This window comes from Diplotaxodon limnothrissa, linkage group LG23 (assembly GCF_057381915.1).
Source record: "Diplotaxodon limnothrissa isolate DT_005_m linkage group LG23, D_limnothrissa_male_GT1.1, whole genome shotgun sequence".
Taxonomy (NCBI): domain Eukaryota; kingdom Metazoa; phylum Chordata; class Actinopteri; order Cichliformes; family Cichlidae; genus Diplotaxodon; species Diplotaxodon limnothrissa.
Genome location: NC_140617.1, coordinates 9,624,858 through 9,649,515, shown reverse-complemented (window position 1 = coordinate 9,649,515; position 24,658 = coordinate 9,624,858). Strand labels below are relative to the sequence as shown.

The following is a 24,658-nucleotide window of genomic DNA, read 5'->3' as shown; positions in this document are numbered from 1 at the left end:
CTGAAAAAAAACTACAAAGTGTATGCTTTAACCTTTAAAGTTAAAAAACTCAATTAAATGCACGCATGCAGTTCTGATTTTCTGGCAGGAGCATGACACTTTTTCTTCCTCTCCGGGTGGCTTTTATGTGGTGTTGGGTTGCCACAATGAGCAGCGAGGAGAAGCTCTCTCTCTCTCTCTCTCCCTCCAGGCTGGTTTTATATTATTCTGCGAAGCATAGACGGGATATTGTAATAAGGCTCTGATGGATTACATGGCCAGGCGGCTGGCTGATAATCTTGTCACTGGTTCGTGCACAGGAAAGGTCTGGGAAGTGTGTGCACCTTGGGAACTGTAAAACAGACCTAACCATACTCTAGAAGAACTGAGTAAAAGCCTTTGTAGACTCGCAGTTTTTCAGACAATGCACCCTTTAAAGACAAAGAAATTTCCAAGAGCTTCCTAAAGATCCTAACGCATGATTAACTGTGAGCTTTGTGTCATGTGTTTGAGTCCATATTTAATACTAGTGTTTTATAACTAGACAAAAATAGAATTTTAGGTTTTTTAAAATGATAAAAATTCAAATTTTCCCTCCTGTATGAAGCTGCAATCAACATACAAGATCAGCTGTGCAAATTTGTTGTAACTAATAACTTAATCTGCTTAATTTCACACATTGTAAAGCCATCCAGGTCAAACTCTACCATTTCATGGGCTGCGTGTTTGATACCATAGTACGATACTGTTATTGTCTTTTAGACATTATGCTTTTATGTTTTTTAAATAAACTTAAAACTATAAATAAACTTGAGAAGCAAAAAAAAATGTAGCAATCACATAACTATGTTGGTGGAGGAGATGCTGATGAACCAGGAGATGACCTTTCTCATTCAAAGTCATGACTTTACAGACTAGGGAAAAAATGGATTTGGACAAATGGAGTATTTATTTGCTGGAACAAAACACAGCATAAAAGAAAGTAAAGCCAACACCAAGTGCTTTAATTTTTTGGTCCTTTCACAAACCACCAGGGGGCGATACCTGTGTTTAATAAAGACTTCCAGTCCTAAAGCAATCTATGGGAAAACAGCCCTCTGTCTTGACCTCTGCAAATACTTTCCTGATGAGTTTACAGGATCAATCTCTAGGTCCTGTCAAACTGAATGACACATTAAGTTTATTTAGTAATTTCTGGTCACTAAAGTGTCCGAAATAAGAATTACCCAGCATACATTCAGTTTCAAAACACCAACACCGACGGCAAAAATGCTCGTCCTCCTTTTAGCGTCTACGGTTCGGAATCTGCGACCACATGAGCGTGACTGTTTGGTATGTGGTAAAAGTGAGTAGCTCTTTCTTACCTGCTATTTCCAGCTAGCATGTATATTATACATACCACATGGTTTTCCTTTGAATTCTATCTGAATTACGCTGCTGCAGTAAATCTACGTCGAGCCTACAATGTAGCCTAAGCAACAACAGCATCATGTAGTTATATTCTAGGCAGTTGCACGTCAGGTTACAGGGTAAAGTTTCAGAAAGATACATTGTAGCCACAACACGAACACTGATTTAACACTAAATTATAAATCTGCCCTAATCTGCTAAAAAGGGACAACCATAACCGTAACTAAGACTAACCTTAGTCACTGAGAGTATGTCATTTTTATTACATTGTTCTGTTATGGTTATCAGACACATTTATGAATCAGAGCTCGGACTGAATAGTAAATTCAGATCTATTCTATTTTTCCACTATTTGGATGCTGCGGTCTCACTTGCATTCCAGGAAGCTCGGGGCAAGACATTTCCTGTGTGATAACGCAGTCATGAGGTCCGTGACACGATAATGCCTCCCTGACCATTATGAAAGGAGTCATTCTTAGTTGAAGCGCCGCTGCTGTCAGAGACTCCAATGAGTTAGCCTGACTGTGCACAAAATGAGGAAATTCCCCCAAATAATAAGCTTAATTGTCTCTTTTTACTCGGCTGCCATCGGGATATGGACTCACTTTATTTTAAGGGAGGAAATCACCCACCCCAAAAAAAAAAGAAAAAAGAAAAAAAAAAGCAGGATTTACTCTGAGCCATCGACATCAGCAGTAATCGCCACTTGGGTGACATACAGTCAGCCTGCAGTGGTGTTCACTCCAACTTCGCTTGAATCATGTGATAAAAAGTAAAACTCTGCAGATGAGCAGGAGGAGGAAGTTTAACCAGCAGAGTGAACCAAAGTACACACAGATCATGTTCACCATTGTTGTTTTTCCCAGCTACATTATCTGACTCAGTGACTCTGCTTTGTCTCTGTGTTATCACAGATAGGGAAGGTCAAAGTAAGATCTCGTAATAATAAGGCTCAATAAAAAACTGATCCCTGCTGACATGCAACAGAAGGGTTCCTCCACCATTAAAACAAAAGAAAAAGAGAAGTTTGAAGTATTGTGCATTGATGCAGTTCAGGGTTTTGGATTCAGTGCCTGAACGGTAACAGTAATGAACACAGAAAGAGCTTCCTCATCAGGCTAGGACCCTATACCACGAAACGAGTATAACATACCCAGCATATCTTTCCATTAGCCTAACACTGACAGTCAGGATAAACAGTCACATGAAGCTGGCTATCAATTCGTGAAGTTAACCCAGGGTTTCACTGAAGATGCACGTACAATATATGATGTCTGCATGTACAGTATAGGTGTCATATTTTACGATCATACAGTAATTGTGGAAAAATAACATTGTTTGCTGCCAAGAAAAAAAGAAAACGAGGAACAAATTTGCATCTAAGAATCTATATTTCTGTAAATACAAAGACATTAGATGCAACTGAAAAATTGAGACCCTCCTCCCCTCCCTGTAGCTCAGAGGAAAGGATGTTACTCCGTTTTCAAAGTATCAAATTGTTGGTCTGCATCAAGCAAAGAAAACTACTAAGGACAGGTTGAGTTGAGAACTGTGCAATGCATTATTAAACCTGGAAGGACAGTGATGAATCATCATCTTCAAAAAGAAATGTGGTTGAGAAAATAATCCTGGATGATTGTGATCAGTGTTCACTTATACATCTGAAACTCACTTTGACTATTTAACATGCATAAGAGCACAACGTGAAGAGGAACTCGAGGATTTGGGACTAAACAGCTGTGTTGCCTCAAGAAAACCACTTATCAGTGAGGCTAATTAGAAGTAGAGGCTTAGATTTCTCATGGGTCTTAAAGATCAGACTGTGGAGCAACGGAAAAAGGTCATGTGGTCTGATGAGTCCAGATTAATCCTGTTCCAGAATGATGGATGCATCAGGGTAAGAAGATGAACTGATGCACCCATCACGCCTACTATAAAACCAGCGTTACGATCTAAAGATGCTTCAGTTGGTCAGGTCGAGGAGGCTCGAGACAGATGGAGGATGAAGAAAAGAAAGCAGAGAAGCTCTAAACTGACCGAAATTTAAGTCGTTTCTGCTGGTGAGAAACGCAAAACTTGTTTTCTGTTACACTGTGGGCGAGTCTCAGCTCAGGCTCCGCCCACATGCAGCATCAAGGAAGCAGGTGAGGTTATTCAAGGTTAACGGGGGTTTACCTGGAGACAGAATCATTTGTGTGCCAGAGTTTGCAAGAATATGGCGTTCGTTTTAAAACAAAAACACCAAGGAGCTATTTAAAAACAGCAATAATTAAATTACACTCCATCTAACCGAACATCCGAAGATTTAAGCACCGGCTCGACAGACTCAAATTTAACTTTGAAATTGAGTTAAACAGAATCTAATAGTAGTTTCAGTTTTTGATTCTATGGTTAATTGAATTTGTTTTATTCCTTTTTTAGGATGACAGTAGAGTCATAAAAACAAACAAAGCCACCAAAACAGAGACAGAAATGAGAGAAATGCTGGAGCTGGAGAAGAACAACAAAGGAAAAACACATTCTGAGGTAAGAATGGGACCGTATATGACCCATAGTTAAAGTCCCACAAAGTATAAATCCTCCCTGTGGGAAGCATTCAAGGGGGAATCCCCCCCCCCCCCACACACACACACACACACAATTTTTAAATATAAATTTCAGGCCCTGGAACTATTCAGCAAACATTAAATCACTTTTAAACAGCTTTTGATGCTTTTCCCCCAAGAAAAGTGAATCTCTCCGGAGTTTAGACTCTGTGTTAGATAAATCGAGAAATTTGAAGATGTTATTTTGATCCAAGGCACACTCATTGAATTTATCGTTTAGTTTTGATTAGATAACGATACCTTGGCTGTTTGCTAAAATCAAGTCCCAGTCTGGTCCTCATGTTAAGTTAATAAGGCGCATTTCTCACTGCGAGGAAAAGACTGGGAATCATTTTACGTGTAAGGAAACATCAGGCTCAACTTAAACTTCTCTCCTAACTTTGTACATTAAAATTTCACAAACGAATGCATCCGGCATATAAATGTATTTCATTTGTAATCTAATAAGATAACAAATGACAGCCGGATAAAAATAATGCAATTTACCTAAACTACTCTGATTTTGTCTGAATGCTAGCATCTTTACTGCCTACTGTTCTCAGTGCGAGTACACATCACATAGACAGTGGAGCCAACGAGTTTATTAAATTTAACAGTAATCGATAAAAGCTTTCAAACAGATATTAGACTGAATATAACAGAAGGGAGAGCGAGTAACAGAAGAAGCATTGTTATCCCAGCGTTTTGGTCATATCAACTTATGAAATACCTCCAAACTGCTGCTTTTTTGCTGTTATCTTCCCCCCAGCAATGCTATAAACCATATGCCATGAAAACAGTCTTTCTTGGACTGCTGTTGGTGACGCTAGTCCTCTTTCTGCTCTCCAGTGTAGCAGCACTGTACCAGCTGTCCACCAGCTACAGGTTCTTGCTAAAGTGACCCTCCAGCTCACTACTACAGCGCACTACTGTGGTTAGCTGCAGTCCAACACGGCAAAGTTGGACACTGGGCGGGATGAGATCCTCTCTGAAAGCATCTGAATAATGTCAAAGATATCCATGGACAGTATAAAAGTTGGATGTACCCTCTATGGCATCACCTGCCAGTTAGTGAAGTTAAGAAATGAGCTAAACATTTTAGCATTGCCACTTTGGTGTTCTGAGAATGGACACCAAATGCTAACTGAACACGCCTTTATGACTAAAATGATGACAATACAGGGAAATGATTGCAAAACCCCGAGTCACACAGGCCTACATACCAGTCAGTGAGCCAGTTGCTAGGAAAAAACATGTATTTCCCAACTCGCTGGTAAAGACCTCCTTCGAATACTTTGGTGGCCAGCACATTGCTGCACTCGCAGCTTAAATGGAAGTGGCGGACATTGCCCAGCAGCTCTCCAAGCTGAAGAGAAACTGTAAAAAGTGCACTGAACTGTAAACGGGATCCATTAGCCTTCAAAGTAAAGGGTGTACTTTTGGAAATGTGTTGGTTCCAGCACTGACGCAAAGCTTTTATTATGGAGGCAAAGCTTATCCATTTCCAGTGTGTGTCCCACTTTTTCGAGTTTTACTACTGCTTAGCTGGTAGTTGGTGAGTATTTGCTGACAAAGATGAAAAGCTATAGTTAACAATGGGAACCAGCAAGGAACCAAAGCAATCACCAATAGGTTTTTGGCATAGCAATTTTTTTGCAAATGATTTCACCCAACATAAGCCAGCGGCCTCCAGGAAACACTGCTAGCCAGTCAGGAAATACACATTTTTCCCATAAAAACCAGCGGTTGACTCATTGACAAATCTTAGGTATGTATGACGTCATGCAAGAAACCTCAATAAGACAGGAAGTTTTTTTTAACAACTGCCACCCCTTGCTAGTCATTAAGAAGAATGCAGGTTTAAGGCACATGGCACTTGTTTCACTTTTCAGACGTGGAAGCTACAGCCACCTTCTAGATGGTGGGGCAGGTTGCTACTAAACTTTCAAAATAAGAGCCACAGGATGTAAACTGATCACAGCTGATACCATTGTCTCAGATGGATTTAAAATAAAAATAATAAAATGCTGAAACGAGACCTAAAATGTTTCTCAGCTGCCGACCCAAGTAAAATGTAAAATCCATAACACATTTTCTCTACTAAAGACATCTATATATCTATAAATTACTTCAACTTATTAACTAATTATTTAACTTTAACTAATTATAAGTTAAAGTAATTTCACAAAACCCGTGGACTTGTGGTGTAACAAGAGGAAAAACAAAAAAACAAAATACAACCAGCTCCTCTGGCTACATCCAACACCTCATAAACAGGACAGGACAAAGCTTATTTCCAATCTTAGCTTAATGTCCTAGCTCGCTAACAGAATCTGCAGTCCCACGTGATAACAGAGTTTGTAGCTTAAGCTATTAAAAACAGCTCCAGGATAATGAAATTTTCCTGATATATGAGCTAATGTAGGAAACATGCAGCACAAACAAACCTGTAACCATGTCTGAATGAGTGCAGAGTATGTTTTCTTCACACCGATAAGACCAGCGGCACATTTAAATCTCACACGTCATCTGGGAGAGGTCTGTGTTCACCAGCCAGTAACAGCTAATTGAGTAAATAGGAGACCCAACTGAGAGAGCCAAATAAGATCCCTCCCCTGTCCCCGTTACTGTAATGATTTCCACATTTCCTCTCTGTGTTTTCCCCTTGCTCATTGGTGGAACGTATACCGTAGTAAGTCAACAGCAGAGAGAAAAACAACAACGCCTCGCCTTCAAACTGCATTAAGCTGCACTGCAGTCGACATACATTACAGGGACTATTTTCTCTTTTTACCTCCTCGTTGTGGGCTTGATTTAGCTTTTAGACCAGAGGACACGAAAGCACCGGGGATGGATAGAGCACGGCTGATGATCTAAAAGGTCATCGCTCTCAACACCCCTCCGCTCCAGTGGCCAATTACATCTCATTAGAGAGACACACAGAAGCCTCATCACGATGCAGACTGCTTTCACATCAGTGCAGCTCATCTTTTATTCAGCGGGTGGTCCGCCAGCTGATCCCCTAAATGCCACAATCAGTCAAATTTCACAATAACAATAATTTAGCACTGGAATACTCATTGTGATGATCACTGTGTCACATTTTTAACCAGTGTGCCAGTGAGAAATCCAGGTTAGACGGCGATTATTTAGCGATTCAACTACATTAAAATACATTTACAGCGAGAATCTGCACCTCGGGTCAGTAATTATTATGCATGGGTGGGTCACAAATGGCTTTTTTTTAGTAATCACCGCCATTTGAACATGCAGATAAACATAAGGTCTGTCTGAAACGCAATGAATATATAAAACTCTAAGCATGTAAAGTGTGACCTTCTTCAGTAATATCTTCATTCAGGCTAAAACAAGGTTTATGACTGTGTAAGAAGTGCACAGATTAATTAAGTACAGCTAACACGTACGCTTTAGTATTTGTTTATTTAGTACAACACTCATCAATGTTCTTGCAATTTAAAGGAAACCGTACAAAAAAACCCCAACAGAACAGCTTCTATCTACTTAATGGACCAAAATTGGTGCAAAGTCTTCCACGTGTTCACTTGAGTCAAGGTCCGAAGACTGAAATGAGTCACATCATTTTCATGTTCATCTAAGTCATTGAGTGAGGAGATTTTTACGTTCTAAAGGACTGTGACATGGGAACAGCTGGGTCAGTTCCCTTATGCCTCTTTTCTACTAGCACCTACTTGGGTCCGCTCTACTTGACTTCACTTGGGTCTCATTTGTTTTCCATTACAATTGAGTACCAACTCAATGTGGGCGGGGATGTTATAGCAAGGAGGTCTGAAAGTCCTGCGACACATTTTCAGCTCGACTCAGCTGGCTTGGAACAAGTAGGAACCAAGTAGGTCCTAAAAAAATACCTGATACCTAATGGAGTACCCTAAAAACAGAATAGAGTTGAGTCAGTGCTGATGGAAGAGAGGCTATAATGTTCTGTGTAACGTTTACACGGCACTAATTTGCATGTATGCATCTTTGTCTGTGTGATGCACCCAAGCAATTTATCAATGTGTCTTGCTAACTAAGTCCAAGAATACACAGGGAGGATTTCAGAAGTTATTATTTTGAAAACTAACTCAATTCTTTATATTGTTGTGTGACCGACTTCCAGCCCTCCACGCCTGCTCTCTGCAGCTTGATTCAGTGCTGTCAAAATATATAAATTGGGTACTTTTGAACTGTTTTGCCACCACAACATGGTTTTGAGTGGAGCCAGAACCAGGATTTGATACCTGGTGTACTCCCAGGGTAAGCCTACTCGCTTGAATCTTAGGTGATTTTGGCAGGTAGTCCCTCTCTAATTTAAGTGCTCAATGGACACAAAAACTTCACCATTTACAAATAATAATAATAATTATAATAATAATAAAAACGCTCAAAATACTCAGTATTGTTTTGTCCTGGAAAGCTTTTTTTTTTCTGGCTGTGCCTGAGCACCCTGACCATGCCCCATGGGCAGAAAGCTGGGCAGCAGATGCTCTGATCCTGGGCCTGGCTGCAGGAGAGGGCTCAATTTTCCCACTACCTAGCAAGGTTACTGAGCTCCAGATCTTGGGGTTTGCTGAATGAAGGGGAAGATTCTAAACTCAATGTCAAAAAGAGCCACATGAGGTAGTTCGGGCATGTGGTTGGGAAGTCTCCTGGGCACCTCCCTCATACATCTCAGTAGAAGGAAATGGAAAGTGTGGCTGGGGAGAAGGATGAGAAACCACCTGCCACTGCGACTGGCCTTTGGATAAGCAGAGGACAATGGATGAATGGACCAACGATGGAGTGCGGGCATGGCTGATGCTTCTGCTCATCTCATGAAAGCACCAGACAAACGTCATGCTAATGTCACAGACACGTCACATGTCTCAGCACAACCACATGATTGACTCAAATATCAATTTTGCTGATTTTATTCACGATGTGTTGGTCCCATCTTTACACAGTGTATAACTGAGAACTTCATCCTTTGGTATGAATCCAGAACAAAAACACATGATGCTCAAAATGGCAAATTTGGGGCTTCAAAGTGTCCATGAACCAATTAGTGATGTCACTGTGGCTGTATCCATCTTTTATACACAGACTGGACCCTCAGTCTTTATAACAGCAGGGGTCAAAGGTTCATATTTTTCCTTTAATTTGACACTTGTTTCCACATGAAATATACTGCATCTGCAAGTCTCGTTTTCCTTTCACACAAGCTGGACATTATAAACAAGAAATTACACAAGAAAGAGCAGAAATTGGAGACCGTGTTGAGTGTTTTCCTCCCGGGTGAGCTCATATCTGCAGGAGCTGTTTTCTTGTACCACTTCTAAGTAAATGCCCAGGCTATTGCAAAAGACCTTGGGTATGACACTGCCGGGTTCATCTGAGGATATTTTCCTGCCTTCCTTCCACATTTCTGTGTCCCTGCACCCAGCGTCGCCGTGCTCCCACAAAAATATGCACGGTATTATGAGCCCAGTCCCTGGTGTGTCTGGTGCCCGCAGCCAGCCGCCGACGGCTCGCCTTGAAAAGCGAGGAGGCTGCGCGCACATCCCCGCACATCTCGCGCAACAACACGAAAGCCCCGCTGACATTAAAGCCGCAACCGGGGCAGGGACAGAGGGCTCCTGGAGCTCAGTAATAACCTGTTATCACCCTCAGCTGGCGTAAATTTAACGCGCTGTCAGACGCGATACAAGCTAGCTGCTGCGCAATCGCCAGGGAAATTAGGAAAAACGCCTTGTTACGTTTTAAAACCGAGACCCCGACACTCCTGGAATAATTCACATTTACTCTACGTGATGAGGTTGAAACGAATTATACGCTTCAGCGACGTAAAGACCAGAAAACCGGTGGTTGACCCTGCCTCATCTCCGGTCCTTTAATGTATTTCGTGCAGAAAATAAAGCCGCTCTGCGACAAACGCCAGTGTTTCTTACCTTTGAAGTGTCCGCGGCTGTTTTATTGAGCCACTCTCTCCTAATTAACGATGACCGAGCTCCGTGAGACTTAGAAATAAATAGATAAGGGTGCCATTTATCTCTTCATTGCGGTCCCGTCGTAGCGACTCCAGACGGAGAGCTGCGCACGCAGCATTGTCAGCGGGTCTCTCCTCCCCCCTCCCCCTCCCCCCTCTCCTCCCCCACCACTAGCAGGGACAAAAAAGCGAATCAAGCAAACAAACAAACAAATCAATACTTAAAGTAAAAAACAACAACCCGTAAAATAATAATAAATAATTAACTTATAATTAACTCATTATTAATCATTCGTACTAATAAACATCCTAATCTTTTATGTTTGAGTATTAGGTAATGGTAAAAATGAATGGAATAAATACTAAATATAACAAATAAATACATGAATTCATAAATTAATGTAATGTTTATGTTTTATGCTTAAATATTGTGTTCCTGTAATTTTACAGATAAAACAAAGATAAAATAAATAATATTACTTTTTTTTTTCATTATTAAAATTACAATTACGTGTCCTAACAGTTACAAAAAAAAAATATAGAAAAATTCTTCCAGTTTTACACAGTATAAGTTTGTCTAGACATGTTTGTCTTGGTGAAAGTGTGAAATTTTCTGATAATTTCCTAACATTTTCTAATAAATCTTCTCTAATTTAATACTTATTTATAAGGATCAGTGCATATGCTTATATTGTAACAGACAAGCCCAGATAGGCACCTTTTCATCTGTGCTAATGGTGCTCAAAACAAAGAACAACAACCAAAACAATATATTGAAAAATGATACTAGGTTAGTACACTCCCAATTAAATGAATCCACTTTAGTTTTTACTGGAAAATTCTGGGGACCTTGCAGGAAATTTAGGCGAGTACATGTCTGATAATATACAGAGAGCACTGTTTATAATAATCTAATTTTTTAATAACAAGGCAAGAAAAACAGCAAATACAGACATGACTGAATGTGTGGTACCTTGATCATAAACGTACAATGTACCATGGCTTGTACATGAACCCACACAATCTTCCCATAGATACAATTTAGGAGCCAAATAGGAACAGCAGCATGTTTTCTGAGTGCTGACAGGCTTGTGTTTTATCCTTTCTTTTAGCTCCAGACAGTATTCGCCTGCTGACTGGCTGATGACAGAATCAGAGGAGAATGGAGTTTGGCAGCTGTAGATGAGTCTGGTAGTGACAGGCCTGGATGAACAGGATCCCCTGGGTCTCCATATCAGTCCCAGCCAGCCTCGGGCTCTGCCTTAGGGCCCCCGGGCCTCTCATTGTTCCGCAGGGATGTTGTTTAATGCACTTTAATGAGCCTCACAATGTACCCTGGTGGCATGATGGTGACTTTGGTGTGGTTACCTCCTCGATGTGCCCTCTCCCCCCTTCTGTCTGCAGTCAGTGTTACTCACATGAGATGAATGTGTTGTTCACATGCTGTAGCTCTCCTATCAGTACCAAAGCTGGAACAATGAATATAAGAGAGTTCGCCATCTGAAGGAAACATCTTTGGGGTATTTTTCTTCAAGTTTCTGTGTAGATCATACTAGAAAAATATGCCTCAACATACCTCATTACAAGTATACACAATTATAATCCCAAACAAAGGCTGGATATGTTTTTAAAAATTATCTGCCTACATTGGTTGCAGTTATATACATACTATATAACTACAAGTCGTGTGCTGTCCAAGCGCTGATTGCGAACAAGGCATTTTCTCCATTATGACAGTTTTCACATATTTCGCAGAGCAACAAAAGGACTTAAAACAAAGACTGTGAAGGGATATGACATGCTAATAACTGCAGCTAAGGTCTGAGTGAAAGCAGCCAAGCTCTTTACTTTCGCCAAGCTATTGGTGCCCCATCTAGAGTTAAAATGAATTTATGATACTGCGTTTGTGTCTGTTTGTATAGGTATTTGGTTATGCAGACTGTAGGATAATGGGTCTGCAACAAATACAGACGTGCAACCCTAAAAAATAGGGTGTAGCTGGATGCTGAAGATGTTATGCTTAGGCAGAACACTGATTGGTTGAAAGGTTGGTTTGGAGAAGAAAGCGTCAGTGAAAAACAACAATTGTTACAGATCAAGAAAAAAAGCACAAGCTGACGCTGGTGAGATTAGATGATTTCATTTGACTGCAAGAAAGTTCTCCAGGGCAGAGTCTAAAGGAAAGCACTGACAGCAGCACAAACACAGACAGGAGTACTCAGCATTGCTGGGTACTGCATATATTTTGACTGCAAAGTAGGTTTTGAAGTCTTGTCATAGAACCAAAGCACAGTCATGCCACTCCCTTTAGGGTTAGGATTAGCATAGATTTTGAGTTCCGGATTAGCTAAAATATGCTTTTCTCGAGCTACTGAGGCAGTGCAGTATACGGCACTTCCAAGTTACCATAAAATTGAAGATTGATCATATGTAGAATAAACGATGGATGTAGCTTCCAGGTACAAATAGACAACGTCATGTCCAGTTTCCAGACACAAAGGTTGTAAAACCCCTCGACTCGAGATTTCATAACAAGACTTCACTAACCACTGGGTGACATCATGGCAGCTATGTCCATCTTTTACAGTGTCTATGCACTAGATGCATTCAGATGTAATGCACAAAGAGGCTGCATGAAAATAATCATCTATATAACATGTAAATGCTTCTGTGGAAAAGTTATGCAAACCTGACTGCTTTATGAACCAGGTTTATGAGGAAGATAAAATTTAAAACTACTGGCAGCTGCTTACAGCATACATTTGCACAGTTGGTGCTTCAGTTCCTATCTGACGACACCTTTACAGAGACAGATATCTTTTTTACAGCAGGGTATTTACACAAATACTGCTGCACGATAAAACTACAAATATCTATTATGTAAATCTCAAAAAGTCAGTTTAAAATAATATATTTGTGTTAAATGAATAAAAAAAATGCCTTCCTTTTACAATAAACTATTAGGCCAGGGGCTTCCTTATTTGTCTATTAATGTCTGAATCTTCACACAGTCTCTTACATTTGCAGTGAGCTGTAAATGCGTGTATGTTCTTTTGGAGGTCTTTGCTTGCCTTTGTCCTCTCTCTTCATAATTAAACAAAGATTTAAAAAAAAAAAAAAGCATTCTGGGCTGGCATTTTCTTTTTGAGCCGTGTACAGTGTCTACTGTACTGTCTGTAGAACCAGAGGGCAAATAATGACACAAAGCCTGATGTTCAGCATAAAGACAGTGAGAGATCTCAGACTTTAGTCAGACATAAAAGCTCGAAGGTCAGTTCCTCATGGAGAGATGCTGTCTAACCAAAAAAATTGTCTTATTCTGCTCACGCTATTCAGTGACATTGTGACACATCCCACACATTTCCCTTGAGAACAAAAATACTCGATTTCTCCCCACACCAGTCACGCCAAGCCATCATGTCTCCAGCGTTAATCGAGGTCTTGGTCAGCATGCCCTTTGATGGGCACCCAAACAGTCCAAGGCTTTGTTTACCTTTTTAAAAAAAAAAAAAATCCTTCACTCACAATCTCAGCTCAGCTGACGCGCAGTGACCGAGAACAAGTCGTTTTTGTCCGTCACGGGCCCGTCTGACATTAGCCAGAGCAACAAAGGAACTTAAAGCTCTGAGTGTGGAGCTGGCTCATGACCATGGAAGTGACAAAACATATGGAGATATGGCCTGTTAGGAACTGCAGCTAAGAGCTGAATCTGTCATACATAGGGAAACATGTGCAGACCCATTCAGATGTTTAAAATGATCACAGATGGGACACAAAGAGGCCTACGTGAAATTTACACTAAATTTGCATTGAATTACCCAGAGAACATCCTGCTGTGGACTCAGATGAAGAACTCCCTCTAGTGTTCATCTCAAATAAACCCCTAGAATGCACTATTCACACAGTCCAGACCACACCTGACACAGGTCATGATGAGAGTAGAAATGGAGATAAAGACACCTGCAGGCTAGGCACTTGGTTATTCATCTTGAAAGGCCTATGGTCACTTATCTGGGTATTTCTTTTAAGAATTACATAAATTAGCTTTGATTTAATTCTGTCTATAGAATCAAAAGTCAAATCTGATTAGAATAAATCAGATTAGACTTGACACATGAATGAACTTAACATAGTGGAGCTGACACAAGAGGATAAGACAGGGAACACTGAGGGAACAAATTAGACTCCAAAATAAGATTAAATTATAACAAGCCATCCATCTATCAGTCTGACAGCTGGGATAGAGCCTATCCCAGCTGTCAGAGGCCAACACCCACGACAGGTCACCAGTCTATCGCAGGGCTAACACAGAAGGACAACCAACAGGGAAAGCAAACAACCCAAAAGGTTCAAAAATCAAAATCAGAATTAGGATCACGACAAATCTGTGCTGCTTTATTATTTAGTATGCAATGAAATAAAGCCACTATTCCATTCTTGTCATCAGTTTCACTTTCCCACGCCATAATACTCAGTCTCGTCATCGACATCCAATTCAATTCAATTTTATTTATATAGCACCAAATCACAACAACAGTTGACTCAAGGCGCTTTATATTGTAAGGTAGACCCTACAATAATACATACAGAGAAAATCCCAATAATCATATGGCCGCCTATGAGCAAGCACTTCGGCGACAGTGGGAAGGAAAAACTCCCTTTTACAGGAAGAAACCTCCGGCAGAACCAGGCTCAGGGAGGAGTGGCCATCTGGTGCGACCGGTTGGGGTGAGAGAAGGAAGACAGGATGAAAGACATGCTGTGGAAATGCTCTGCTCCAATAAGATTCTTTCCCACTTTCTAGAAACCAATCAGCTTCAGTTTTATGTATATTAAATGTATGTTGTTGTTATTCTGCTTTTCAGACTCCCATTCCTGCTCCACCTCCAGGTCTTCAGATCTCTGCCTGCTTTACCACCTCTACAGCCAGCTTCTAGACGCCAGGGATTCAGTCCGATTCCTATTTTGAAAAGGACAGTAGTGCATTATTTCTTGATATATCACAACAACACTGATATCAGTTTATTTTTTAATGTTTTAACTGTCCGTATCATCTGAAACTATTTTTTTCTCATTCTTCAAATTGTGTAAGAAGCTCTGATCAGATCCTTTTTACTGGCAATTCAAAGGAAGCTGGAAAAAGCTCCCTCTTACTGAAATAAGCTGCTTTTAAATATGATCTCCCTGTCATCACTTTTCTTTTTCAAGCATGCTTTATCATTTTGTTTCCTTTATTTCTTATTCATTAATTCATTTAATAGATTTGTAAAATTTATTGCTATGTCAAAGGCTGATTTTTTTCCCTTTATCTTGTTTTGAGATGTTTTGCATTGTTCTTTAAAAAACGATGATATGCTTAAAGAGGTTTATCCTGAGATATACAGTAGTGTGCAAAACCCTTGAGCCAACCTTCATTTCTTTATATTTTGCTTCTAAGGATAGAGACTTTCTTTTATTTATTTATTTTTAAAAAGGTCTACTTCTCTGGGATTGCTGAAAGTCTTTACAGGTCATTCTTTGAACATTGGCTCCATTCTCCACTCATTTTCAGTACACTTCTTGCACTTGACCAGTTTCAGACTCTATGAATAATTTAAGCATAAAAATGACATCAAGTAGTATGTTTTTAAACAATTTGAGGAAATTGGACAAGTGATGCTCCAAATAAGTGTCCGACCTAAAAAGCTATATACAGCACATGAACACTATCTGAAAGTCGTGTCTGTAAGATTTTTTTTTTAAATCTAGAAAAGACGTGAGAGATGCATCTGGCCCTTCAGTGAATCCATCTGCTCACTGAAGACTCATCAGAAATGGTTTCAGCAAAAGAACTAAACTGAAACTTTGTGGCACTATGTCCTATGGAGTGATGAACCCAGATTTCAGCAATCTGGTTCAAAGATATCAGGAAAGAGGCTGGAGCCTATCCCTACAACCTGGACAGGTCACCAGTCTGTCACAGGGCAAACACATAGACACAGACAACCATTTGCATGTCTTTGGACTGTGGGAGGAAGCCAGAGTACCCAGAGAGAACCCACGCAAACATGGGGAGAACATGTAAACTCCACATAGAAAGACCTTGGCCTGATGGTGGAATTGAACTCAGGACCTTCTTGCTGTGAGGCAACAATGCTAACAGTGCCCTGTGCACCGTTCTATATGTAAAACCTGGAGGCAAATATGTAAAATATAGCCTTGTCATTCTTTTAGACCTCATGAAGTCTAGAAGTTGGCACATTTACTGGACATGCAAAAAAATGTCCTGAGGGTAGATGAGAAAGTGGGGAGAAAATAATGATGGGTGACAGAAAATGGTCTGAGGAGAACTTCAGCCCTGGATCTAAAGCCTTCAGAACATGGCTTACCTGCTGAAACAGGTGAGCTCATATTGGTGCCCAACATTGCAGTTAAGAAGCAAAGGCAAACATAGCAAAAAACATAAAGTATAGAAGCTTCAAGTCATCTAAAATATGCATTTGGTTTTAAAAGCCAAACATGTGTTTTGGATATGAAGACAGTTAGACACTGTTATAGTCAAACTCTGCAGTGCTTTTTTACTTTTATAACAAAATGTATTTGTCTTCACTTCAACTAGATAAAAAGCCATTTGTCCTACATAGGTGTTATGAACTGTCAGATACACTGAAGGCATTTCAAAAACACTTTGAGTGGGTCTGATGGCAGATGGCAACTAATCTCAGAGCTGTGAAAGAAAATCCCATGGCAGCTTGTCTAACATGCTAGTCTCCCAACAGTTTCCCTGAAAGACCAGAGATTTGTCCACAATTACCATAAAAGTGTAAATGTAACCGGGTCATAAATTATATTTTGTTATAATTACACAAAATGTGTTCTAAACCCTACACTGTTCCTGGTATAACTGACTTTTAGGACCTCCAAGCCTGTAGTTATCTTCATTATCAGTTAGAACCCCTCCCCATCCTGTTCTTCTTCTATGGTGCAACCCTATAAATTTGGGGTACCTGTTTGGCCTCTCCCTTTTTCTACAATTCCCCTGTGAAAGAGGTAGGCATAATGTTTTTCCAACATTAATTATACCTTTATCTACCCTGATGTTTCTGAGTGTGTTTTAAGTTCATTTTTGTCATAATTATGCCTGTCTTTACTGCATGCTGTGAATATGCGGTATGTGTGTGCTGCGTGTGTGTATAGGCACTGTTAATGCTAGCATGAACAGATACGTCTTGCTAGCTTGGAAGTTGTGGCTTGAGCTAACTTTCATCCCAACTGTTTATATTTGGCTATAGAAGCACGCAAGTTATTTACTAGGAGGTCTTTCTTTTTACCTTTCATTGTCAGGCACCACGTAGATTTACATAAACAACCAGCTGCAGGTCTCATAGCTCACTAGGGTTGCCAACTCCCTGAAAAATAAATAAGGGACACCTCGTGGCCAGGGCCGGGCAACCTAGTTGTCTTCACCCTTCCCAGTGTGGTAGCTCTTTTTTGTGTGTGTGAAATTATTTTTTTAACCATTTGACTTGAATTTGATTTAAGCAGATGCATATTCTTTGTGATATGACCATATGGGAAACAAATGATCATTTAGCCATTTATTTTTAGCTCAAAATGAAAACATTAACACAGTAAAACAGGTCTTTCTTAAACAGAAGCCTGTCATGCTTAACTTTTGAGAATAAAAGTAAATCTTTCTTTAAAAGAACTCTGTCCTGCTTAACTTAAAATTATATAAATTAATAGAAAGCAATAGAACGAAAAATATTCTTGTAACAGTGCACATTTAGTGCATTTAGTACAATTGGCTTCAGTTGAGGTATTATTTCAGCTTTTCTAATGCTAATCAGCTGCTCCTGTTTGTAAACCCACTTGTTCCCATGATTACGCATCATAACTCATCATCATTATTCATCTATGTATTACTTTTATGTATTAGTCATCTATTTGTTGTAATCATCTATCCTTGCAGTTGTTTATTACACAAAATAAATTATATTATCACACTTCTGGCCACATAGCGCTGATATTCACTGCACATGCCCATATTAACCTTAACCAGAGGGTTTAAAAAAACAAACCAGTGTTTACATACCATATCTGCTTCTGCCGTGGCCAAGGGTGGACAAGAAATTGGTTAAGGGTTCCCTGAGCTTTCACGCCCCTCATGTTCTTCATGTGCCCACCATTAGAAGCATGCCTATGGAAAAAGTGCGCCGGCACACAGTGCAGTGCGCTTTATAGGTGTTATGGTGACCTTTTCCAGCCAGGTGTTTCCCTTTTCCCATTCCTCCCTGTGCTTTTGCAGCCTTTTTTTCTTTCTCTGAGCGAACAAACATTGCTGCTCTAATGCTGGGCTTACACTGTGCGATTTCTGGCCCATTTTGAGACGATTTTTGAGTCGTGCGACCGATTTGGTGATCGGCCCAATTTTGGCCTTCATCGTGCATCGTGTAGTATACGTGGGGTAACGAGAAGCGATTAACACCTCGAGCAGCTCCCGATCATCAATCGCTCGTGAGCCGCTCACACTGCTCACGCGCAAACACGTAAACGTCGGTGAAAAAGACGGAGCAGCACGGCTGTGCAGCGTGTGATCTGGACACAAGCGATGGAGGCACAACTTGTAGAACTTCGGAAAGCTCATCCGAGCCTTTTCGATGTGGCATCACAAAATTATCACGACCACAACAACCATGAAAATAGTTGGATTTACACTGCTGCTCATTCACAGCTGCCTGATCAATGTTTTTCATTAGCAATTTAGCAAAGTTGATGGTGGTGGTTTGTGTGTCTGTGTGAGTGAAAGACAGAGCGACAGATTTTCTGTTATAACCTTCATGTTATGGAGGCACAGTGTGAGCACTCGGGTCGCATCAGAGCATCGGGTGGTATAGTGTGAGACCTGCATCGTGACCTACCAACTTCTAACCCCTGCGAGTCAATCGTGCAGTTTGAGCAGGAGCTGAATAACGCGACTGAAAAAATCACACAGTGTCTGCCCAGCTTTAGGTGTACTGTCGTCCGAGACCGCAGTGTCGGCGTTTGTTTCCCTGTTGGCCATGCTTCTTGTTGTGGTCATCTGTTGTCTTCCGGTATTTTCTCCGCAAGCGACCTTTCCTCGACCAATGAGATGAGCGGTAATCTGAATTGTCATAAGTGTGCTGTCAGCTCATTGGTCACAAAGCAGGAGAGGGGCTGGGAGTTATGCTTTCAAACAAAGCGTTAATTCCATTAACATTTATAGACTACTTTTGATTCTCACTGTATTACGGGACAAAGTGCGTCCCTTATTAGCTCAACACGGGACGTGTGCTTTTGTTTCTAAATACGGGACGATTCCGTTTTTTAAGGGACGGTTGGCAACCCTATAGCTCACCCACCTTAAGGCTTTACTGATGGTACATGGGCATAACCATCATAGACTAGTGGTTCCAGTAGAATCAGAAGCAAGCTTGGGGCCACAGATGGCAGTAATTTAAAAGACGGATGTAAGCAGGGGAACTGCTTTATGTCAAAAGTGTTTGAAATGCAAGAAGAGGCTTTCACTTTGGGAGGTTTTTACATTACATTTAGATAATACTGATAATATAGAAATAGATGCCTTGCTTGCCCTGACAGAAAGTATGACTAGCAGTTGAAAGCTAACAGTTCCCTAAAAACAAGCTAAAACTGTGAATAAACTAGACAAAAATAATTTTTAAAAATGCTAGCTTGGCTTAATGGATAAAAAGTTGAACTATTTAGCTATAAATAGTGATAAAATATTAAAATGTATTAGGTTTAAATGGCTAGCAGCTGATATTTTTGGCTAACAGTGAAGAGAAGCTAATTAAGTATTTAGCTAAACACAAGGGACAAACAGCTAAAATATATACCTATATTATAAATAAAAATATATATATTTTAGGTGTATGTGTGACTTCTATAGGTGTGTATGGCAGAAATTGCTGACAGTATAGATTAATGTTTGACATAAATAGCAAGATAAACATTTGATTAAAAATAAAAGATTTCAAAAATACCAGCAAACCTTTTGTGCGTCACGGACCGGTTTATGTCCGACAATATTTTCACGGGCAGACCTTTACAGTGTCATGGATAAATAGAACAAAATAAAACCAGTACTGGTACAAAAAAAAAAGAGAATTTATTCATAACACACGGGAAAAGACCCAGGGAAACCGAGTTAACGATAAAAACTATAAAAAATAACAATAAAAACCCTGAAAAACATAAATTTCACACCTGAGCCTCAACTCTTGCGGCCCGGTACCAAACGACTCACGGACTGGTGTACTCACTTTTATGAAATACTGTAAATAACTAATGGTATGGATAAACGGGCATTAAACATCCAAAGAGTAGGTAACTATATCTAACCCTAACCCTAATGCAAAGTCGAATAGAAATGTGTTATAAAAATATCTCAACATGATGTATTAATGACGAAGGGGCTCGTGAGTCTATCAGACAGGCTGTGTTGTAAGAGTGCAACACGTGAAGAAAGGTTGGTATTTTGATCTGAAGTAGCCAGAAATTAAAGATACATGAGACATTTTCAAAGCAGTCACATTTATTCATCTTTTTATACACATTTGCTAAGCAGCCTGTTGTGCTAGCAGTTGGCTTTGATAGGATTTACTATGGGATTTCAAGAATGCTTACTAAAAAATAAATACAAGACAACGTGTTCCACAGCTCAAAAATATACAAAGGTCTGAAATTAATGTAAACTTTAAAAACATGTTTTTTTATTTTACATAAGAAGCAATTCAACAACCTTTGTAACAATTCTAAAACGTTATTTAATTTACAAGTTTGTACAAAAACCCCCACTAAAACCTACAAGTACTGTATACAGAGGTTGGTCTGTATCTAGATGAAATGCATCTAGTACCGTAAGTTTAGTTCTTTATTATTGGTTTGTTTTCAAGAACATTTCAGTCAAGTAAACGACAACAGTTCAATGCCACCACGTGTTTTTAGCCTTTGGTAGAAGCATTCCTGTACTTCACTCCTAAAGCATCCTCGGGGTGTAAATATTATTAAGGGAAACAGCTGCATGTACACATCTATAAATATCTCCAGGTACAGCAAGAGACAAAAAAACTTCACAAACATCATTTTGTCAGTGCAGGAAAAAAACAAAAAAGTTGGAATGAAGGTTCACAGACTTAACTCATTGTGTACCCTGTTATATAGTGTTATTAATATGAAAATTAAAAGGGTATTGACAGCATACCTACAGGGAAGAACAAGGCTTCTGCCAGTTTTGCATAATGTTTGAGTACCATCACTCCAATAAGCTCCATGTACTTATAAAATTATGGTGAATACATGGGACTAAAATATACCAGGGTTACAACCAAAACCTTACATTTATATTTTTGGCATTTAATTACATTTTTAATGAAATTTTATAATTAAGTTTCCAATTTGTCTCTGTAACCAGTGTCTCGTATAAGATCTAAAACACATCTCTTATGAACAAAATAAGTATGTGAATAAAAAATAAAAATTCCAGCACTTCATTGCATATTTTTGATCAAAGGTTTTTTGTGTATGTTATAAAAATAAATATATTTAGATTGGTTTGAGACAGAAAATATAGAAGTTATATTTTTTTGAATATTGAGGGGCAGAAAATGCCAAATCCAGACATTTCTCTTTTCAAGAGACTTAATAACCCGGCTCCATATTTAACCATACAATCAAAAATCTCACAAAAACACTCAACTTGCTGTGACCTCAGCTGCTTCATCACATATTTTCTCCTGTTGGATAAAATAAGGCATATTTGATCCTCTGAGTACTTTCCACTTGCCTCTTTCGACAATGCATAAACACATCATGTCAGCAAACCAGAAATGACCATTGGTAAGTTTTTCTTTATGACTTCAGCATTCTTTTCCAGCTCTCCGAGTTCCCTGCCTCGAACTTTTTGATCACTTTTTCATGTCCCATGTTAACACCTGCTCCTTTCTTGTCTCACGAGATTGTCAAGTTAGTGCTCGGCTTTGACACTTCCTGTCTCACCAATAATTACGTCTACCATTTCTTGCTATATGTACAGTATGTTAAAATATTCTAATAATAAGCTTTGATATAATTTAGTATATGACAAACTGAGTAAAATATACATAGTATCAATTCTGTTTACAGGAAATATGAATAGGGACTGAATGTTGACATTTGTCAATTCTGATGTTCATTTTGAGGGTATTAAAATCATTCGATGTAACTGGTTAGAGGAAATGTCCGTCTAATTGTATTCACAGAATACATACGGTTAATTATAACAGATCAACTTCTCTTGCTTATTTCTAAAAACGTTACGTTGTTGGGTTGGGTCTACAAGACTTTGGGAAATGTGCCTTAAACTAACAGAACAGCTATTAAACTCATTTCCAGCTCCATACTTTTATTTGCAGACTCTAGAGTAGCTTAGAGTGATTCACAGTTCATAATAATGCTTATTTATTTTATATGGGATGGTACCGCCTCTGACCATACTGGGGATCTCCATTAATTCTGACAGAGTTTTAGGTCAAAAAAGATTACTTTTAGGTGCACTGACCTCATTATTATACCTTGAACTCTGGCCATGTGTTGCTATGAGCATCACATATATATGGAAGCCTGTTTCCGCCACAAAAAAAAAAAAAGTATTCATAACTCCAAATTTCGAGTTATCTTTCTCAAAAAGTAACTTAACATTTTGACTTACTTTTCTTCAAAATTTTGAGTTAGTAACTCGCCATATCCTTCTGGTTAACAAGAAAATGACGTCATTCACGTAGATTACTGATTGGCAAAGCTAACTCTAAATTTGGAGTTACTTTTCTTAAAATTTTGAGTTAATAAGTCAAAATTCCATACATATATGATAGAAAATAAAGAAAAGAAAAATAGGTCCCCGTTTAAATTTAGAACTGAGAAGATTTTCCGGTTTGTAAATCATATTTTTCCATATAATGCAGACGCAAAACAAGAGCCAACTGTTCATTTCATAAAGATGTTTTCTTAGAAATGCAGTCTGTATAAAACACCATCAATTACTAAATTTATGATTTTCTTTAAAAAATGTTCAAGTTCGTCTAATTTTCTCTCCTTCTCTCCTCATTCTGGTCCATCTTTTTTTGTTTGTCTGTTTGCTGTAAACTAATAAAATTACTTAATTATTGCTTTTTTTTTATGTGGAGCCCTGCGATGAGTGGTCGTCATGAGGGCTCCCATCCGAGTTCTCTGTCTCACCCTCAGAGATGGCCTGCATGGGCGTTGAGTACAGCCTGCTGCGCATGCTGTAGCGGCTGCTGTTGGCAGGTGGTGGGATCCTGGAGCGTCCCTGCCTTGAGGCCGCAGATGTATGGAAGGATTTCGGTGAAAAGCCCTCTGCATTGGTTTTCAAGTAGGGGCTGGAAAGGTGGTCTTGTCCTGATTGGGGCTGCTGCTGAGGGAAGGTGTTGTCGTCGGGGTGTATGGGTGACTCCATTAGAGTGTCTCCAAGTGATTTAGGGGTGATGGGACTCTTGAGGATCTCTGTAGCTGACATGCGGTAACTAGTGTCGGAGCGGCTTCCTTTCTTAAGCAGCAGTAGTTTGAACTCCTCGTTGGAGGTGCTGGACTTTTTTGCATTCCTGTAAATGGGACCGGGGACTCTGTGCAGGCCAGGTGGGGTCACAGCGGAGGAAGGTGATGCCACAGAGATAGGGGAGCTTGCAGTGCTGTTAGGTGGCGTGTTCCCCGAAGCGCCACCGAGGCGATTCCTCACACCCAACTCGGCAGAGTCTTTTCTCCCCAACACTTTCCTTTTAGACCTGAAGAAGACCACATTGATTAAAGAATTTCTGTACATTTTGAGTATACACAAACAAAATCCTATCTATCTAAGATACTAACCTGTGTATCATAGCGAATAAATCCTCAGTGGTGCGAGACTTAGTGGGGGACAGAAACACGGTGTCATCCTCTGGCCTTGACTCATCATGCACTGAGGACAGAGTGCTGTCACTGAGAGTGGAGTCTGTTAACAGGAACATTTCACACATATGAATATACTGCATCCTGTATATTCCACACTAACCAACCATTTAGCAATTTTTCATAATTTGTTTTGTTCAAAAAGCTCATTCAATTATTAGATATATCAAGTTTCAGCAGCTTTTGTATAAGTAAAATTACAGAAGAGATTCAGTTTACATACATAAAAAAGATCGTTTCCGCACCCTTAAAATTTATCTTGCACCTCCATCCTAGAACTTTTATTCACAATTAACAAGCTCTATGATCCTTTACAGGGGTCAGCAATTTTTTGAGCCATAAATCCTATTTCAGAGAATATTCCCACAATTGGAAGAACTTAGGGACAAAAACAGGCAGAATTGACCTCCATCCACCCATTTTATTAAATGTTTATCCAGCTTACAGTCTCAGAGGGGCTGCAGTCTACCCCAGCAGTCACAGAGCAAAATGAAGGGTACATCATATCAGCCTGAGCAGGTTGCCAGTCCCTCACAGGAGCAGAGAGAGGCAGATAACCACACAGTCTCACATCCAAACCTACAGGTAATTCAGAATCACCAGTTACCCAAACACACACACAGCTTTGTGTCACAGGAGGAAGTCCAGACAGGCACACAGAAAACATGCAAACTCCACACAGAGATGACAGACCTTATTGCTGTGGCAGCGCTAATGACTGCAACAGACAGTACAGAGG

General features: G+C 39.7%; 1 protein-coding gene across 1 annotated transcript in view; it reads right to left on the bottom strand.

The window, feature by feature from the left end:
- Positions 1 to 23,131: 23,131 nt before the first annotated feature.
- The window catches only part of nhsa (Nance-Horan syndrome a (congenital cataracts and dental anomalies)), a 68,890-nt gene continuing 67,363 nt past the window's right edge, over positions 23,132 to 24,658 (bottom strand). The window contains exons 8-9 of the mRNA XM_085348916.1: positions 23,839 to 23,962; positions 23,132 to 23,756 (exon numbers count right to left, since the gene is read on the bottom strand). Of these exons, the coding sequence (XP_085205042.1) occupies positions 23,132 to 23,756; positions 23,839 to 23,962 (749 nt within the window). The remainder of the gene's footprint in view (positions 23,757 to 23,838; positions 23,963 to 24,658) is intronic.